Source organism: Melanotaenia boesemani, chromosome 17 (genome assembly GCF_017639745.1).
Source record: "Melanotaenia boesemani isolate fMelBoe1 chromosome 17, fMelBoe1.pri, whole genome shotgun sequence".
NCBI classification, from domain to species: Eukaryota; Metazoa; Chordata; class Actinopteri; order Atheriniformes; family Melanotaeniidae; genus Melanotaenia; species Melanotaenia boesemani.
Window position 1 is genome coordinate 4198862 of NC_055698.1, and position 12540 is coordinate 4211401.

The following is a 12540-nucleotide window of genomic DNA, read 5'->3' on the forward strand; positions in this document are numbered from 1 at the left end:
CTTAACTTTGGCTTTATTGAAGGACGGGGTTTGGCCAGAATGCAGTATTTATAGAATCTCACTTTTAAAAGCTTAAAATCAGCATGGTTTCAGTACGGGGTGGGGCAGGGGGTCCATGGCTTTTCAGTATTCACATGAAGGGGGTCCCCAAGGAAAATAGGTTGGGATTAAATTACTCCAACAGCTTAATGCTAAAGGGGAAAAATTTAATCACATGGAAATCCTTTCCGTGATTTTCTTTAATGCTTATTCAAAGTATTATTATGCTGAGGGTTATGTTTCCCGCGCTTGCATGTGTTAGCTAGCTAGCATCGTATAAACAGTCAGCTTAACCTGGGGGGCTAAAAATGGCCATGCACCAAAAAATCATCAGACATCAATATTTGTTTCTGATTTCCTTTTTCATACATCAATTAAACAACTTCTGATTTTAACCTTTGAAATGCCAGTTTGAATATCTGAATTATAAAGAACCACGAAAACCGAATTATTTTCCAATATAATAAAAATTAGAGGGATGAGTCTTTGGTGGTGATTAGATGCTTGCAGATGTCAAAGATTAGCAAAAAAAAAAAAATGGAATTTCTATTTTTCATGTAGTGTCAGGAACTCCCTCTGGGGACCCTCATGGCAAACTTGTACATGCACAATAATTTGCTTTCTAATCATCATACGTCAGAATTTTTTCATATTTTTTTTTTATAAATCACTAAAAACCTTCAGTCGTCCTCAAAATTACCAAACATTCAATCTTTTTAAAGTTTTTTCATGTTTAAATGACAGTTTTAATTAAGCAATAAATATTAATGTTTATTGATTTTATAGGAGTTTTTGTGCGTGGACACTTTTGGCCACGAAGGTCACCAGAAAGTACTAAATTCATCAGTAAATAAAGGACATGATAGAAAAAGATGCCGGATTTAAAAAAGAGTCTAAAAGAAGAGTTATTGCAAAAATTCATGTCACCAACCACAGCACCAAAATGTTTATTTAAAAGGGACTATGCACATTAAGGGACATTTCACTTAAGATTTTAAATATAAATGTCCACAAGTTGGCAGATGAGCTCATTTTCAGGTCAAAAGCCTTGAGAAAAAGGTAGAAAAATGTCCAGAGGAGTGCATAAGGGTTAAAAAGAACAAATAAGTGAAGAAACATCACTGAAAACAATAGACCAGCTGATGACGACTGAGACAGATGAAGCCAGGTTTCGTGTTTCGCCCTTACTTGCTGCCTGGCGCGATCTTGCAGCATCACACGACCTTCTGTGACTCCGTGTGATGTTGAATCAGAGGATGTGATCCTAACCGCTGGAGGTTTTCTCTGTGCTTCCACTGCTTTCAGCCTGATGCTGCAGGTCTGAGGCTCCCAGTTATCCTGGATCAGGCTGCTGCTCAGAGGCTTTGACATGGACTCACTGTTGCAAGGAGGAGGCTCATGAGTCTGTCTCTCCTCAACAAAGACTTGGATAAAAAGGTGTCATTCCCTTCCACTTGAATCACTGACACTACATCTTGGTGAACCCCTCCAGGACTCCCATGGCTTTGAAATCCACAATCCAACAGTTTCCCCCCCTTTTCTTTTCCTCCCTTGGAGAGGAAGCAATGAGGGGTGTTTGCTTCAGAGACAGACTCTGATAGAAGAGCTGAGTTCAAATAACGAGGGGAAGCGAGAGAGGCAGTGTTTCCATCCATCCTCCCCACTAAATTTATTTTGTAGTGCTCTAGAGAAAGATGGCAGATGAATTGGACTCCTCTCCCTGAACCCTTTCATTTGTGAAGTACAATCCCTTGAAAGAATCCTGCCATGCTGCAGCCTGCCGGTGTGTCGTCTAAGTGGACGAGGTGGTTTGTGGGAGCTGTTTTACTGTGGCTGTGCATATATGAGACAGGCTGGCCCAGAGGACATGTTACATTCGTCTCAGAGGGGGCACGGAGGTGCCGTTAAAACCCTTCCTGGCTGCTTCTCATTTCCTCTCGGCTTCCCACACATCCATGCAGCTGCCAGCACCTGGCTGAGCCGCCGAGGAGGGCGAGGGTTTTTCTGTTTTTTGCTCCTGATGACACTCGGCTACTTTGCTTTGAGACTTCAGATGTAATGTGTCCAGAATTAGCTGACAATGAGAATATGTTCATTACAGATCAATTCCTCATTCTGCTACAAGAGCTGCTTTTTATTCACGTCGGCTCTGAAAAGCATGACATCCACATCTGCCTGTTGGAACATTTGAAATTTTTGCTTAAAATCTTATTTGACAGCTCAAAGCAATCTCGTCATACCATAAATTCCCAATTTGTTTATTCTTATTGTAGAGAACCAAACGTCTATTTAAAACCAAACTTAAATAAGATGTAAAAAGAGCTGTGATTTTATTCCTTCTTCTCTTTAACAGAAAACCATTCTCTAGCTGTTCTCTGTTGATTTTATTGGTTTATGTGGTGATAAAGCTAGCAGTGAAACTCATGGGTATATTTCCTCATCTTCCTGCTAGTCACTGATATTAACTAACACCATAAAAACAAACAAAAGAGGTCGGCTACAGCAATGTTTATAATTACAGTAGACAGCTTCGTTCCTCTTATAATTACTTAAACTGCTTTTCTCGCTCTCATTATAAGCAAAAAGATTTGAACTTGTCAAATTTTTCTAGCACGTTTTGATACATACAAGACAGAAATATCAAATTTATGATCAAAACCAAAACAGAAAAACAATCTGCTGCTACAGACCTGTAAATAAATAAATATAATTAACAGAAAACATCTTACAGCCTCTGTAAGAAAACTAACCTATAAGACAAAGTGTTGGTTGAATCTCTTCTGTTTAGTGCTTTCATGTTAGCGGAGGGACATTATCTCAATCCTCTTCTGGATGAAGGGGAAGGGCAAAGGGTGAAGGCCAATCAACTCTCCAAACAAGACCCAAGACTGCATATCAAAGGGGTATAAAAAATTTACCCAACATTCACCGGATACATTGGCAAAGATGGCGACAGAAGAAAGGCAGGACACCCAGAAATGTTCATTCAGCGTCAGTAAGGATGAAAAATGATCCTAAAACTGTGTTCCGCCTTGTGGCCTTTTACTTACGCCCTGTTTATCATAGGGCTGTTGTCAAACTGGCTGTCTGCTAATTAATAATGTTCATTAACGTTAGTTTTCTAATGTCGCTAATGTTCAGCATAGCCCTCCGAGTGTGTATTATAACATCATAACGTTTGCTTCCAATCCATCAAGGATGTCTGCAGCCCAGGCATCTGACACGTTAACATCTCCAGACGCCATCTTTGTTGTCATCAGTTTTTTGACATTCGGTTGTCATAGATACTTGTCGCTCTGTCTGATGTAGCAACTAGCGATGACTAGGACGAGGAGTTGGGAAAAGCAAGGCGAAGAAGAGAAATGGAACTGGGCCTTAGTGAAAGAGAAGAAAACTGTTTTAGAAGGATTTAGAAGTGAATGATTTTTTTATTATTAAAGATAAACAGAAAGTAACAGTTAAATGGGATGAAATGAAATAATTTCTCAGAAAATGTGGAGCACGTCATGTCAGGTAGCGGCAGCCTGAAAGCCAGGAGCAGAATTAGATAATTGCTGATGTTCCAGCAGTAGCTGCAGCAGTAGCTGCACGTCACAGCTGGAGTTGGGTTTATTCATTTTTACCTTTTGCATGAAACTGCTGTTGGAGTTTTCTAACTTCTTGAAAGACAAGCAGAAAAATGGAGGATGCGGTTTCCTGACCGTATGGCAGCACAGATAAAACAAAGCAAAGCAAATGTAGCGACACTAGTGAGGAAGAGGAGTGGGACCTGACGGATGGACGGAAAGGAGGGGGTTTCTACTCTACCCCGAATCTATCTCCACAGCATCCCTCTGGCTTTTAGTCTCTGCAGGCCTTACAGGATTCAGACTCCGTCCTCGCTTCCCTCAGACCAGAATAATGCAATGTGTCTCGCCTGATAAACTGCAGACCAGCACCAGGATATTACAAATGATTATAAAACATGTCACCCACTATCTTTAGTGTGCCTCTATTAAGCCCAATGGTGTTGTATTCTATTTTTTTTTTTTAGTGCAATGAAATTGACGACAGCCAATTTGTAAATCTGGCCCTACAGCCACAATCACTCACCCTGCATGGCCGTATTGTCTGCTGGGAGCTATAGTCGCGCCCAATCCACACCTTATCAAGCCAAACTCAGCATTCTGCTTCGCCGTGTAGGTTTCTATCCTCCTTCAGCAGAAGTAATAACTTCCAGATGAAGCATGCTTGCTTTGCCAAAACACGCAGACGTTGCCAAATCTTGTCAAAACAGACCCTTATGTGATTATTTTTCTCTGCATTTTGTTTTATTCTCAGGCTCATTTGTTTTCTCCTCACTGAGGTGGCAGCATAGCGAAAAGTAGTTCATTCATACTTAGTAAAAATTATTTTCATATTTGGATACAACACAAGAGGAAGCTCGGATGACTCATACAAAAGTGAGATTTCATGGTGTTGGCCGGCTCAGATGGCTGTTGAGACAGAAATTGCAATGTGAATGAGACATATGGGAAGGAAAGAAAGAGCAGCCTGAGTGAGATAATGAAAGCAGGCATCAGCTTGATTAGATAACCAGAGCTTCGTCTCTCCTGAGCGACATAAGTTAGCTCCCCTTCAGATGCTGAAGTCAGAACAGAGTTAGAAAAATGGAATTACTGTGTAAGACCAACTAAAACCAGCTTCAGAAATGCATGTCAACATAACGTCCAATGCAACCCTGCTCAATCAGATTTTTAAAGTCAGTAGCATGCTACACAGTTCCTGCAAGGCTTTGACCTGGAAGTGACAGAAGAATCAGACTATTCCAGGTCATGATGGTCCCTAAGAACTGTATAAAGGGTAGTAGCTCAAAAAAGTTCATTTTATATACGAGATCGCTGCGCAAGTGGGTCAGTAAACATAGCAGCCACATCATGGCCGGGTCAGAGACAAACACAAAAGATGGATCAAGGAGGCCATAGAATCCAGAAAGTGAACCAGGGACACCATCAACCTGGATTAGGGAGTCTTCATACTCTCACATACCTGGGACTCTCTCCCAGGCGGACCTGTCAGGTTGCCCACGCCCAAGAATAACAGCTGATAAATGACATCACTGCAGTCGGATGATGCTTCTGAGGACGACTGCAAACACCAGTAGAAACATTTTGAAATGCTTCCACCTCAAACTTTGTCTCAAAGAAGATCAATATTTTAGATTTTGATCGGTACTATTGGCTCATTGATCACTAAATCCATGTATCAACATAGATGAATGTATTATTCTACCCCTACTAAACCTCCTCCTCCTCCTCAAATCTCTTTCTTCCTTTATGTCCAGCTGCCTGTAAAGACTCTAAGAGGGCTCTGGAAGTGTCCCAGCATGCTGAGGACATGGGTCTGATCCTGGGGGCCTGTGCTGGAGGCCTGGTGGTCCTCATCCTGCTGCTGGGGGCCATAGTCATCATTGTCAAAAAGGGGTAAGTGGCTGTTAGCGGCTGATGTAGCACTTTATGGTCTCAGGTCTTATTGTTCACATGTAGCCCATCAAGAGGAGTTAATCCATCTCCTTCCCACTTGGCAGCAAGGTTCTACTGAGGAAAGTGTCTTGCCATCGTAGTAAATTACAGCCTGAGTTCGTGGAATGGAAGCGCATTAATCCTCAACTCTGCCACCACTGCCTCAGCCAAGCTTTTGTGTTCATCTCATCTTTAATTTCAAGGTCTGCATGTTGGCTGAGCACATTCACATGCAGCCCACTCACACCGGAGTCGCTGGCGTCGTTCCACTTGCAAATTACCTCGGTAGTCTATCGCACCTGCAGTGCATTCTTCCCTGCTCGCTGGGCGATGGTGGAACACTCATCGGAGTGTGAAATATTTCATCAAGGGGCATGTTATTCCATTGCCCACTCAATTACATGAGGCGAGCAGCTGTGAGGTGCCAGTGGATGAGCTAGTAATTGGTTAGGAAGGTTGTTTTTATACATTTACAGGGGAGAGTCCTCCACCTTTAGGAATGTTCTCTGAGTGAAAGGAGGCAGGTTGAATAGGGGATGCCTGGAAGGAGGCAGGGACAGATAAGACCACTGGACCAATCTAACAGGCACAATAAGAACTTGACTGGCACGTGGGGGCAACAGGAACAGACGAGTTTATATTTAGCCACGAGATACTGGGTACTCTGCATGAACTGTGTCACTGTATATGTTGATGTGAGCTGTAATCAGCAGGAAAATCAGAGATCTCCTGCACACTGCAGCACAGTGGCAAATGCTGCTTTCCTGCATTCAGCAAGGCATTGTAACACTTCAATGTCTAATCCAAGAAATAATAGACAAAAGGTTTTATTTTTTAATATGAAGACTGATCGTATATGTTCCATCTTTTACACTGTAATATTTAAGGATTACCGTAGTGAATTCCAAATTTCCCTGAGGACTCTCCAAAGGGATTAATAAAGTATTTCTATTCTATTCTATTCTATTCTATTCTATTCTATTCTATTCTAGTGCAAAAGGAGTCCACCGGGGGCAGAAACAGGGAGATGCACCTGAGCAATCTGAATCTATAGTCATTGTAGGAATTTTTGAGTCGTATTTTGGCTTAAAATGGATCCGTTACTCTTTGTAGGTTTTATTAATCAACAGATTATTTGAGATCGGAACTATAAGAAGATTCAGAGTGACATCAGGACATTTCACAGGTTCGATTGCTTTCTGCCCTCTCTCAGTGTTTCAGTCATTCATGGAAAATTATTCCATGATAAATTTTGTCGACACGACTCGACACCAGTGCCAGTCTTTTATGTTTGTATGCATGGGTTCTCTCCGGGTACTTCCTCCCACCATCCAAAGACATGATGTTAGGGTAATTGTTTAATCTAAATTCTCTCTAGGAGTGAGAGTGAACAGTTGTTTGTCTCTCTGTGTTGGCCCTGCGATGACCTGGTAACCTGTCCAGGTGAACCTGCCTCTCACCTGCTAAATGCTGGGTTAGGCTCCAGCTTCCCTGCATCCCTAATCGACGAAGCGGTACAGATGATGACTCACTGACTAAACGCACACAGACACACACACACACACACATATATATATATATATATATAAATTCTACATGCATTTTTATCACTGCATTATTTTATTGATCAAATTTCCATTTTTTAAGCCCTCGCATCTTTTTAAATTTATTTATTTATTTGCTATTAAAATCTGATTTTTTTTTTCAGATTTTGTGTTTATAAGCCTTACTTGAGCTTTTAAACTGGTCTTTGTAGGACCTTGATTTTATTCCATGAATTATTATCCTATTGGGGTGCAGGTGATATATAAAGCTTGTCTTTGATTGTATCAGGTCATATTTTTCATTGTGTCATATTTCACAAGGTTTTAGCTGTTAAAATACGAGTGGAATTGGTTTAGTTATTGAATAAAAATTAAACCAAAAATGAGATCAATTAAACCAAAACAGTGTTCTGAATGGGACTAAGACCAGTTTGTACTGGGAAAGTTGGGCCCCAGTGTAAAAAAAGTGAAGAACTGCTCTAGACAAGGCGATTATTCCTACAGAGGAAATAAATGTGGACCATATTAAATTAATGATAATGGAATATTTTTAATCGTGAAGATTTTAAGTTATTATCAGCTACAAAGATTTAATGATTTTGTTGCATGTGCTGATGTCAGAAGGTTATACTGCAATAAAATATTATCATTGTGCTTTACTTTAAATAATTAGTTCACATAATGAAATTTAAGTGTGAGAGCATTTTGAGAACTTTTGGCTAATATTTTGAATCCACTTTTGAAGTTCAACAGTTAAACGTAAAAACCTGATGAAAAGCCAAACACTGACTCCTCCATGTTGCTGCCGCAATTTCAGGTCAAAAACAACGTCTGCATTTTTCACATATTCTGGTTTTGGGGGCATCACAGTTGAGGTTTGCCTAAAGCTCCAGATTACCTTCGACCCGCACTGCTCGACTTGACTCGACACGAGTCAGCTCGACACAACTCCACATGAATCGGATCGATATGACATGACTCAACTCGACACAACTTGACATAAATTGACTCGACTCCACACGACTCCACTTGACTCAACATGACTCAACATGTCACGACTCGACTCAACTCAATACTTTATTGTCCCTATAGGGAAATTTTACTTGGATTCAGATGCTGTTACGTCAGCTGCCTTAACGACATCAGCACACCACACATCACCATAGCAAACCCCTGTAAACTACAGCCACCAGCCACACAGCATAAATCATAAATATATTGCACAATACCCATTTGGTATAAAAATTAGAAGAACATTAGAAACAAACAAGAAACACAAATAAAATAGATGATATTGCACAACCTGCAAAGCCCCAAATGTCTACGATGACTATGTGTGCTACATGGCTATGCGTGCTACATGACTATGTGTGCTACATGGCTATGCGTGCTACATGGCTATATGTGCTACATGGCTATGCGTGCTACATGGCTATGTGTGCTACATGGCTATGCGTGCTACATGACCATGTGTGCTACATGGCTATGCGTGCTACATGGCTATACGTGCTACATGGCTATGCGTGCTACATGACTATGTGTGCTACATGGCTATGCGTGCTACATGGCTATATGTGCTACATGGCTATGCGTGCTACATGGCTATGCGTGCTACATGACCATGCGTGCTACATGACCATGTGTGCTACATGGCTATGCATGCTACATGGCTATGCATGTTACATGACTATGCATCTTACATGGCTATGCGTGCTACATGAATATGTGTGTTACATGACTATGTGTGCTACATGGCTATGCATGTTACATGACTGTGCATCTTACATGGCTATGCGTGCTACATGACTATGTGTGTTACATGACTATGTGTGCTACATGGCTATGCATGTTACATGACTGTGCATGTTACATGACTATGTGTGCTACATGACTATGCGTGCTACATGACTATGACTATGCGTGCTACATGACTATGCATGTTACATGACTATGCGTGCTACATGGCTATGCGTGCTACATGACTATGTGTGTTACATGACTATGTGTGCTACATGGCTATGCATGTTACATGACTATGTGTGCTACATGGCTATGCGTGCTACATGGCTATGCGTGCTACATGACTATGCGTGCTACATGACTATGTGTGCTACATGGCTATGCGTGCTACATGACTATGCGTGCTACATGGCTATGTGTGCTACATGACTATGCGTGCTACATGACTATGCGTGCTACATGGCTATGCGTGCTACATGACTATGTGTGCTACATGGCTATGCGTGCTACATGACTATGCATGTTACATGACCATGCGTACTACATGGTTATGCGTGCTACATGGCTATGCGTGCTACATGACAATGCGTGCTACATGACAATGCGTGCTACATGACTATGCATGTTACATGACTATGTGTGCTACATGGCTATGCGTGCTACATGACTATGCATGTTACATGACCATGCGTACTACATGGTTATGCGTGCTACATGGCTATGAGTGCTACATGGCTATGCGTGCTACATGACTATGCGTGCTACATGACTATGTGTGCTACATAACTATGCGTGCTACATGACTATGTGTGCTACATGGCTATGCGTGCTACATGACTATGCATGTTACATGACCATGCGTGCTACATGGCTATGCATGCTACATGACTATGCGTGCTACATGACTATGCATGTTACATGACTATGTGTGCTACATGGCTATGCGTGCTACATGACTATGCGTGCTACATGACTATGCATGTTACATGACCATGCGTGCTACATGACTATGCATGTTACATGACTATCTGTGCTACATGGCTATGTGTGCTACATGAGTATGCGTGCTACATGACTGTGCATGGTACATGACTATGTGTGTTACGTGACTATGTGTGCTACATGGCTATGCGTGCTACATGACTATGCGTGCTACATGACTATGCATGTTACATGACTATGTGTGCTACATGACTATGCATGTTACATGACCATGCGTGCTACATGGCTATGCGTGCTACATGACTATGCGTGCTACATGACTATGCATGTTACATGACTATGTGTGCTACATGGCTATGCGTGCTACATGACTATGCGTGCTACATGACTATGCATGTTACATGACTATGTGTGCTACATGGCTATGCGTGCTACATGACTATGCATGTTACATGACTATGCGTGCTACATGACTATGCGTGCTACATGACTATGCATGTTACATGACTATGTGTGCTACATGGCTATGCGTGCTACATGACTATGCGTGCTACATGGCTATGTGGCCTGAAAAGACACTTTTTAAATTGTTTAAAATGTTGATAGAAATGTGGACAAATGAATTGTTAATTTTGGAACTAAGAACCATCTACCAGAAGGTAAAAGTTCATATTTAGGATGAAGGGTGTGTGGTGGGTTTGATAAAACTCTGTGCTTGTCTGAGTACAGACTCCTGATGGATGGACTGAAGGGAGAGGTTTCCAGTCCTCGCGTCACCTTCATAGCAGACTGTTCCAGATCACGCAGCTTAGATGTAGCGTGTGCTAAGATTGTGTCGTGGGTTCATGATCTCATGATCCAGCAGAACTGATTTTAAGGTTGATAATATTTACATCCTGTTTGTTACGACTAAATCTAAGTTACACCTATGAAACTCAGACTGAGTCAAAACAGAGTAATTATGATGTAAGAAACACAGTTTCACCTCATGACATACAGAAATAGATAAAGAGAAGATGGAGAATGAGTAGGGGATTATTTTTCTTTCTCTTCCCAGGATGTTCTGTCTAACAGCATAAAAGAAACCAGATCAGGGATCCATGTCTTCATTTTAATACCTTGATGGGAACATTTTAACACCCCATTTACATTTCTGATGCCCGTGTGAATACACCAGTCACCTTTCTTTTTTCTCCTCACTCTCTTTTTCTCTCCCTCCTTTTCATTCATGCTAATCAGAAGGGACTTCTATTCTTACCCTTACTACCCGTAAGTTGCTCCTCTCTCCTGTTTTGCTTCCCTCCCCCAACTGTCTCCTCTTTGTAGCCCCAAGGGCACTCCAGTGCAGCCCCCCCCACCATCCTCCAGTATCAGCTAGTCCTCCCCTACCCTCCTCTTCTTCCAACCCCAACAATATCCCTGCTATCACCAAATCTCCCTTTTCCCCGGTGCAGTTTCAATCTCGTCCCCCTCTCAGTGCATTAACTCATCTCCTCACCCCCCTTCTTATCTCTCGGCCTGTCTCACTCTGCCCCTCTCTCTTCCTCTATCACTGCTCTCTCCTTCTGTCCTCCCACCTCTCTGGCTGCATCTCTACAGCAGGAAGAAGGTGGCCATAAACAAGGCAGCCATGTCCTACAGGCAGGAGAAGAGTCGCAAGCTGAGCTCTTTGGACTGCAGCATGACGGAGCAGAGCACTCTCCAGCAAGACGAGAGGATGGCCCACTCCTTCATGGATGCCCACAGCTGCAACACTCGAAGTAAGACAGCGAGGAAACATATGGCTAGACCGTTTTATTTTATTTCTATTTTTATTGTACAGTACTTTGGTCAGTTACGTTGTTGTTTTCAAGGTGCTTTATAAATAAAGATGGTGTGGTATGGTAAAACAGCCTTCTCTTTCCTGACCTGCAGCCATCTTTACTTCCAAGCATGTTGTTGTGCCAGAACATGAGCAGCTCTCCGCAGAGAAGCCCCTGGTCTGTTTTGGAAACCCTGCAGCACCAGTCAGGCCTCACGTCTCAGCCCACGTCTGCTCCTCATGGCCTCACCCCTTGACCTATATGTTTTTTTTTTTGTTCCCAGATGAGCAACGTAGTTCCGTCAATGAGTCCAGCAGTTTACTGGGGGGCTCGCCTCAACGTCAGTGTCGGAAGAAGAGCTCGCCGTACCACACGGGCCAGCTCCACCCGGCTGTCAGGGTGGCCGACCTGCTCCAGCACATCAACCAGATGAAGACGGCTGAGGGGTACGGCTTCAAACAGGAGTATGAGGTGAGGAAACAGACATCCCATAATTCAGTCAGAATTGATGTACTGACCGCCAACAGGTGAACATTCTGGAGAAAAGAATTAGCAACAGTGAGGCTATGAGGGATACGGCTGGGTCTTAGCATCACCGTAACACCAGCTCTGCTCACAGTCCTGCTTCACGGGAAGCAAGAACCCGAAGATCATGGGAGGCTGGGGCTGATACGCAGATAGTAAAAAATGTTTTGGAGCACCTGCAAGCAGGTAAACTGTTAAAACACTAATAAGAAAAGCACCAGCAATAAGACTGCATTAACATAACTGTAGGTATTAGTTTTAAGAATGTGTTTAGTTCAGTGCAGCTGGTCCTAAACTTACCTCAATGACCCTCGTAGTCCAGGTTCCAGGTCTGAAGAGTCACATTCTCTCCTTCATGATTTGGTTGTTACCTGCAGAAAACATGGTACCAGGATGCATTATGCGAAGGGGGCAATGTGCATGTGCCACTTTCCTAAAGCAGCGGCG

The 12540-nt window shown here is 42.5% G+C and overlaps 1 protein-coding gene across 7 annotated transcripts in view; it reads left to right on the top strand.

Annotated features, from left to right (window-relative positions):
• The window catches only part of LOC121627999 (receptor-type tyrosine-protein phosphatase U-like), a 236992-nt gene that overhangs the window by 184271 nt on the left and 40181 nt on the right, over positions 1 to 12540 (top strand). For 3 of the 7 annotated variants that reach the window (XM_041966886.1, XM_041966889.1, XM_041966893.1), the window contains exons 14-17: positions 5363 to 5501; positions 11006 to 11035; positions 11366 to 11526; positions 11852 to 12039. In XM_041966886.1, coding sequence (XP_041822820.1) covers positions 5363 to 5501; positions 11006 to 11035; positions 11366 to 11526; positions 11852 to 12039 — 518 coding nt within the window. The remainder of the gene's footprint in view (positions 1 to 5362; positions 5502 to 11005; positions 11036 to 11365; positions 11527 to 11851; positions 12040 to 12540) is intronic. The other 4 variants (XM_041966887.1, XM_041966890.1, XM_041966891.1 and 1 more) reach the window with 2 other exon arrangements.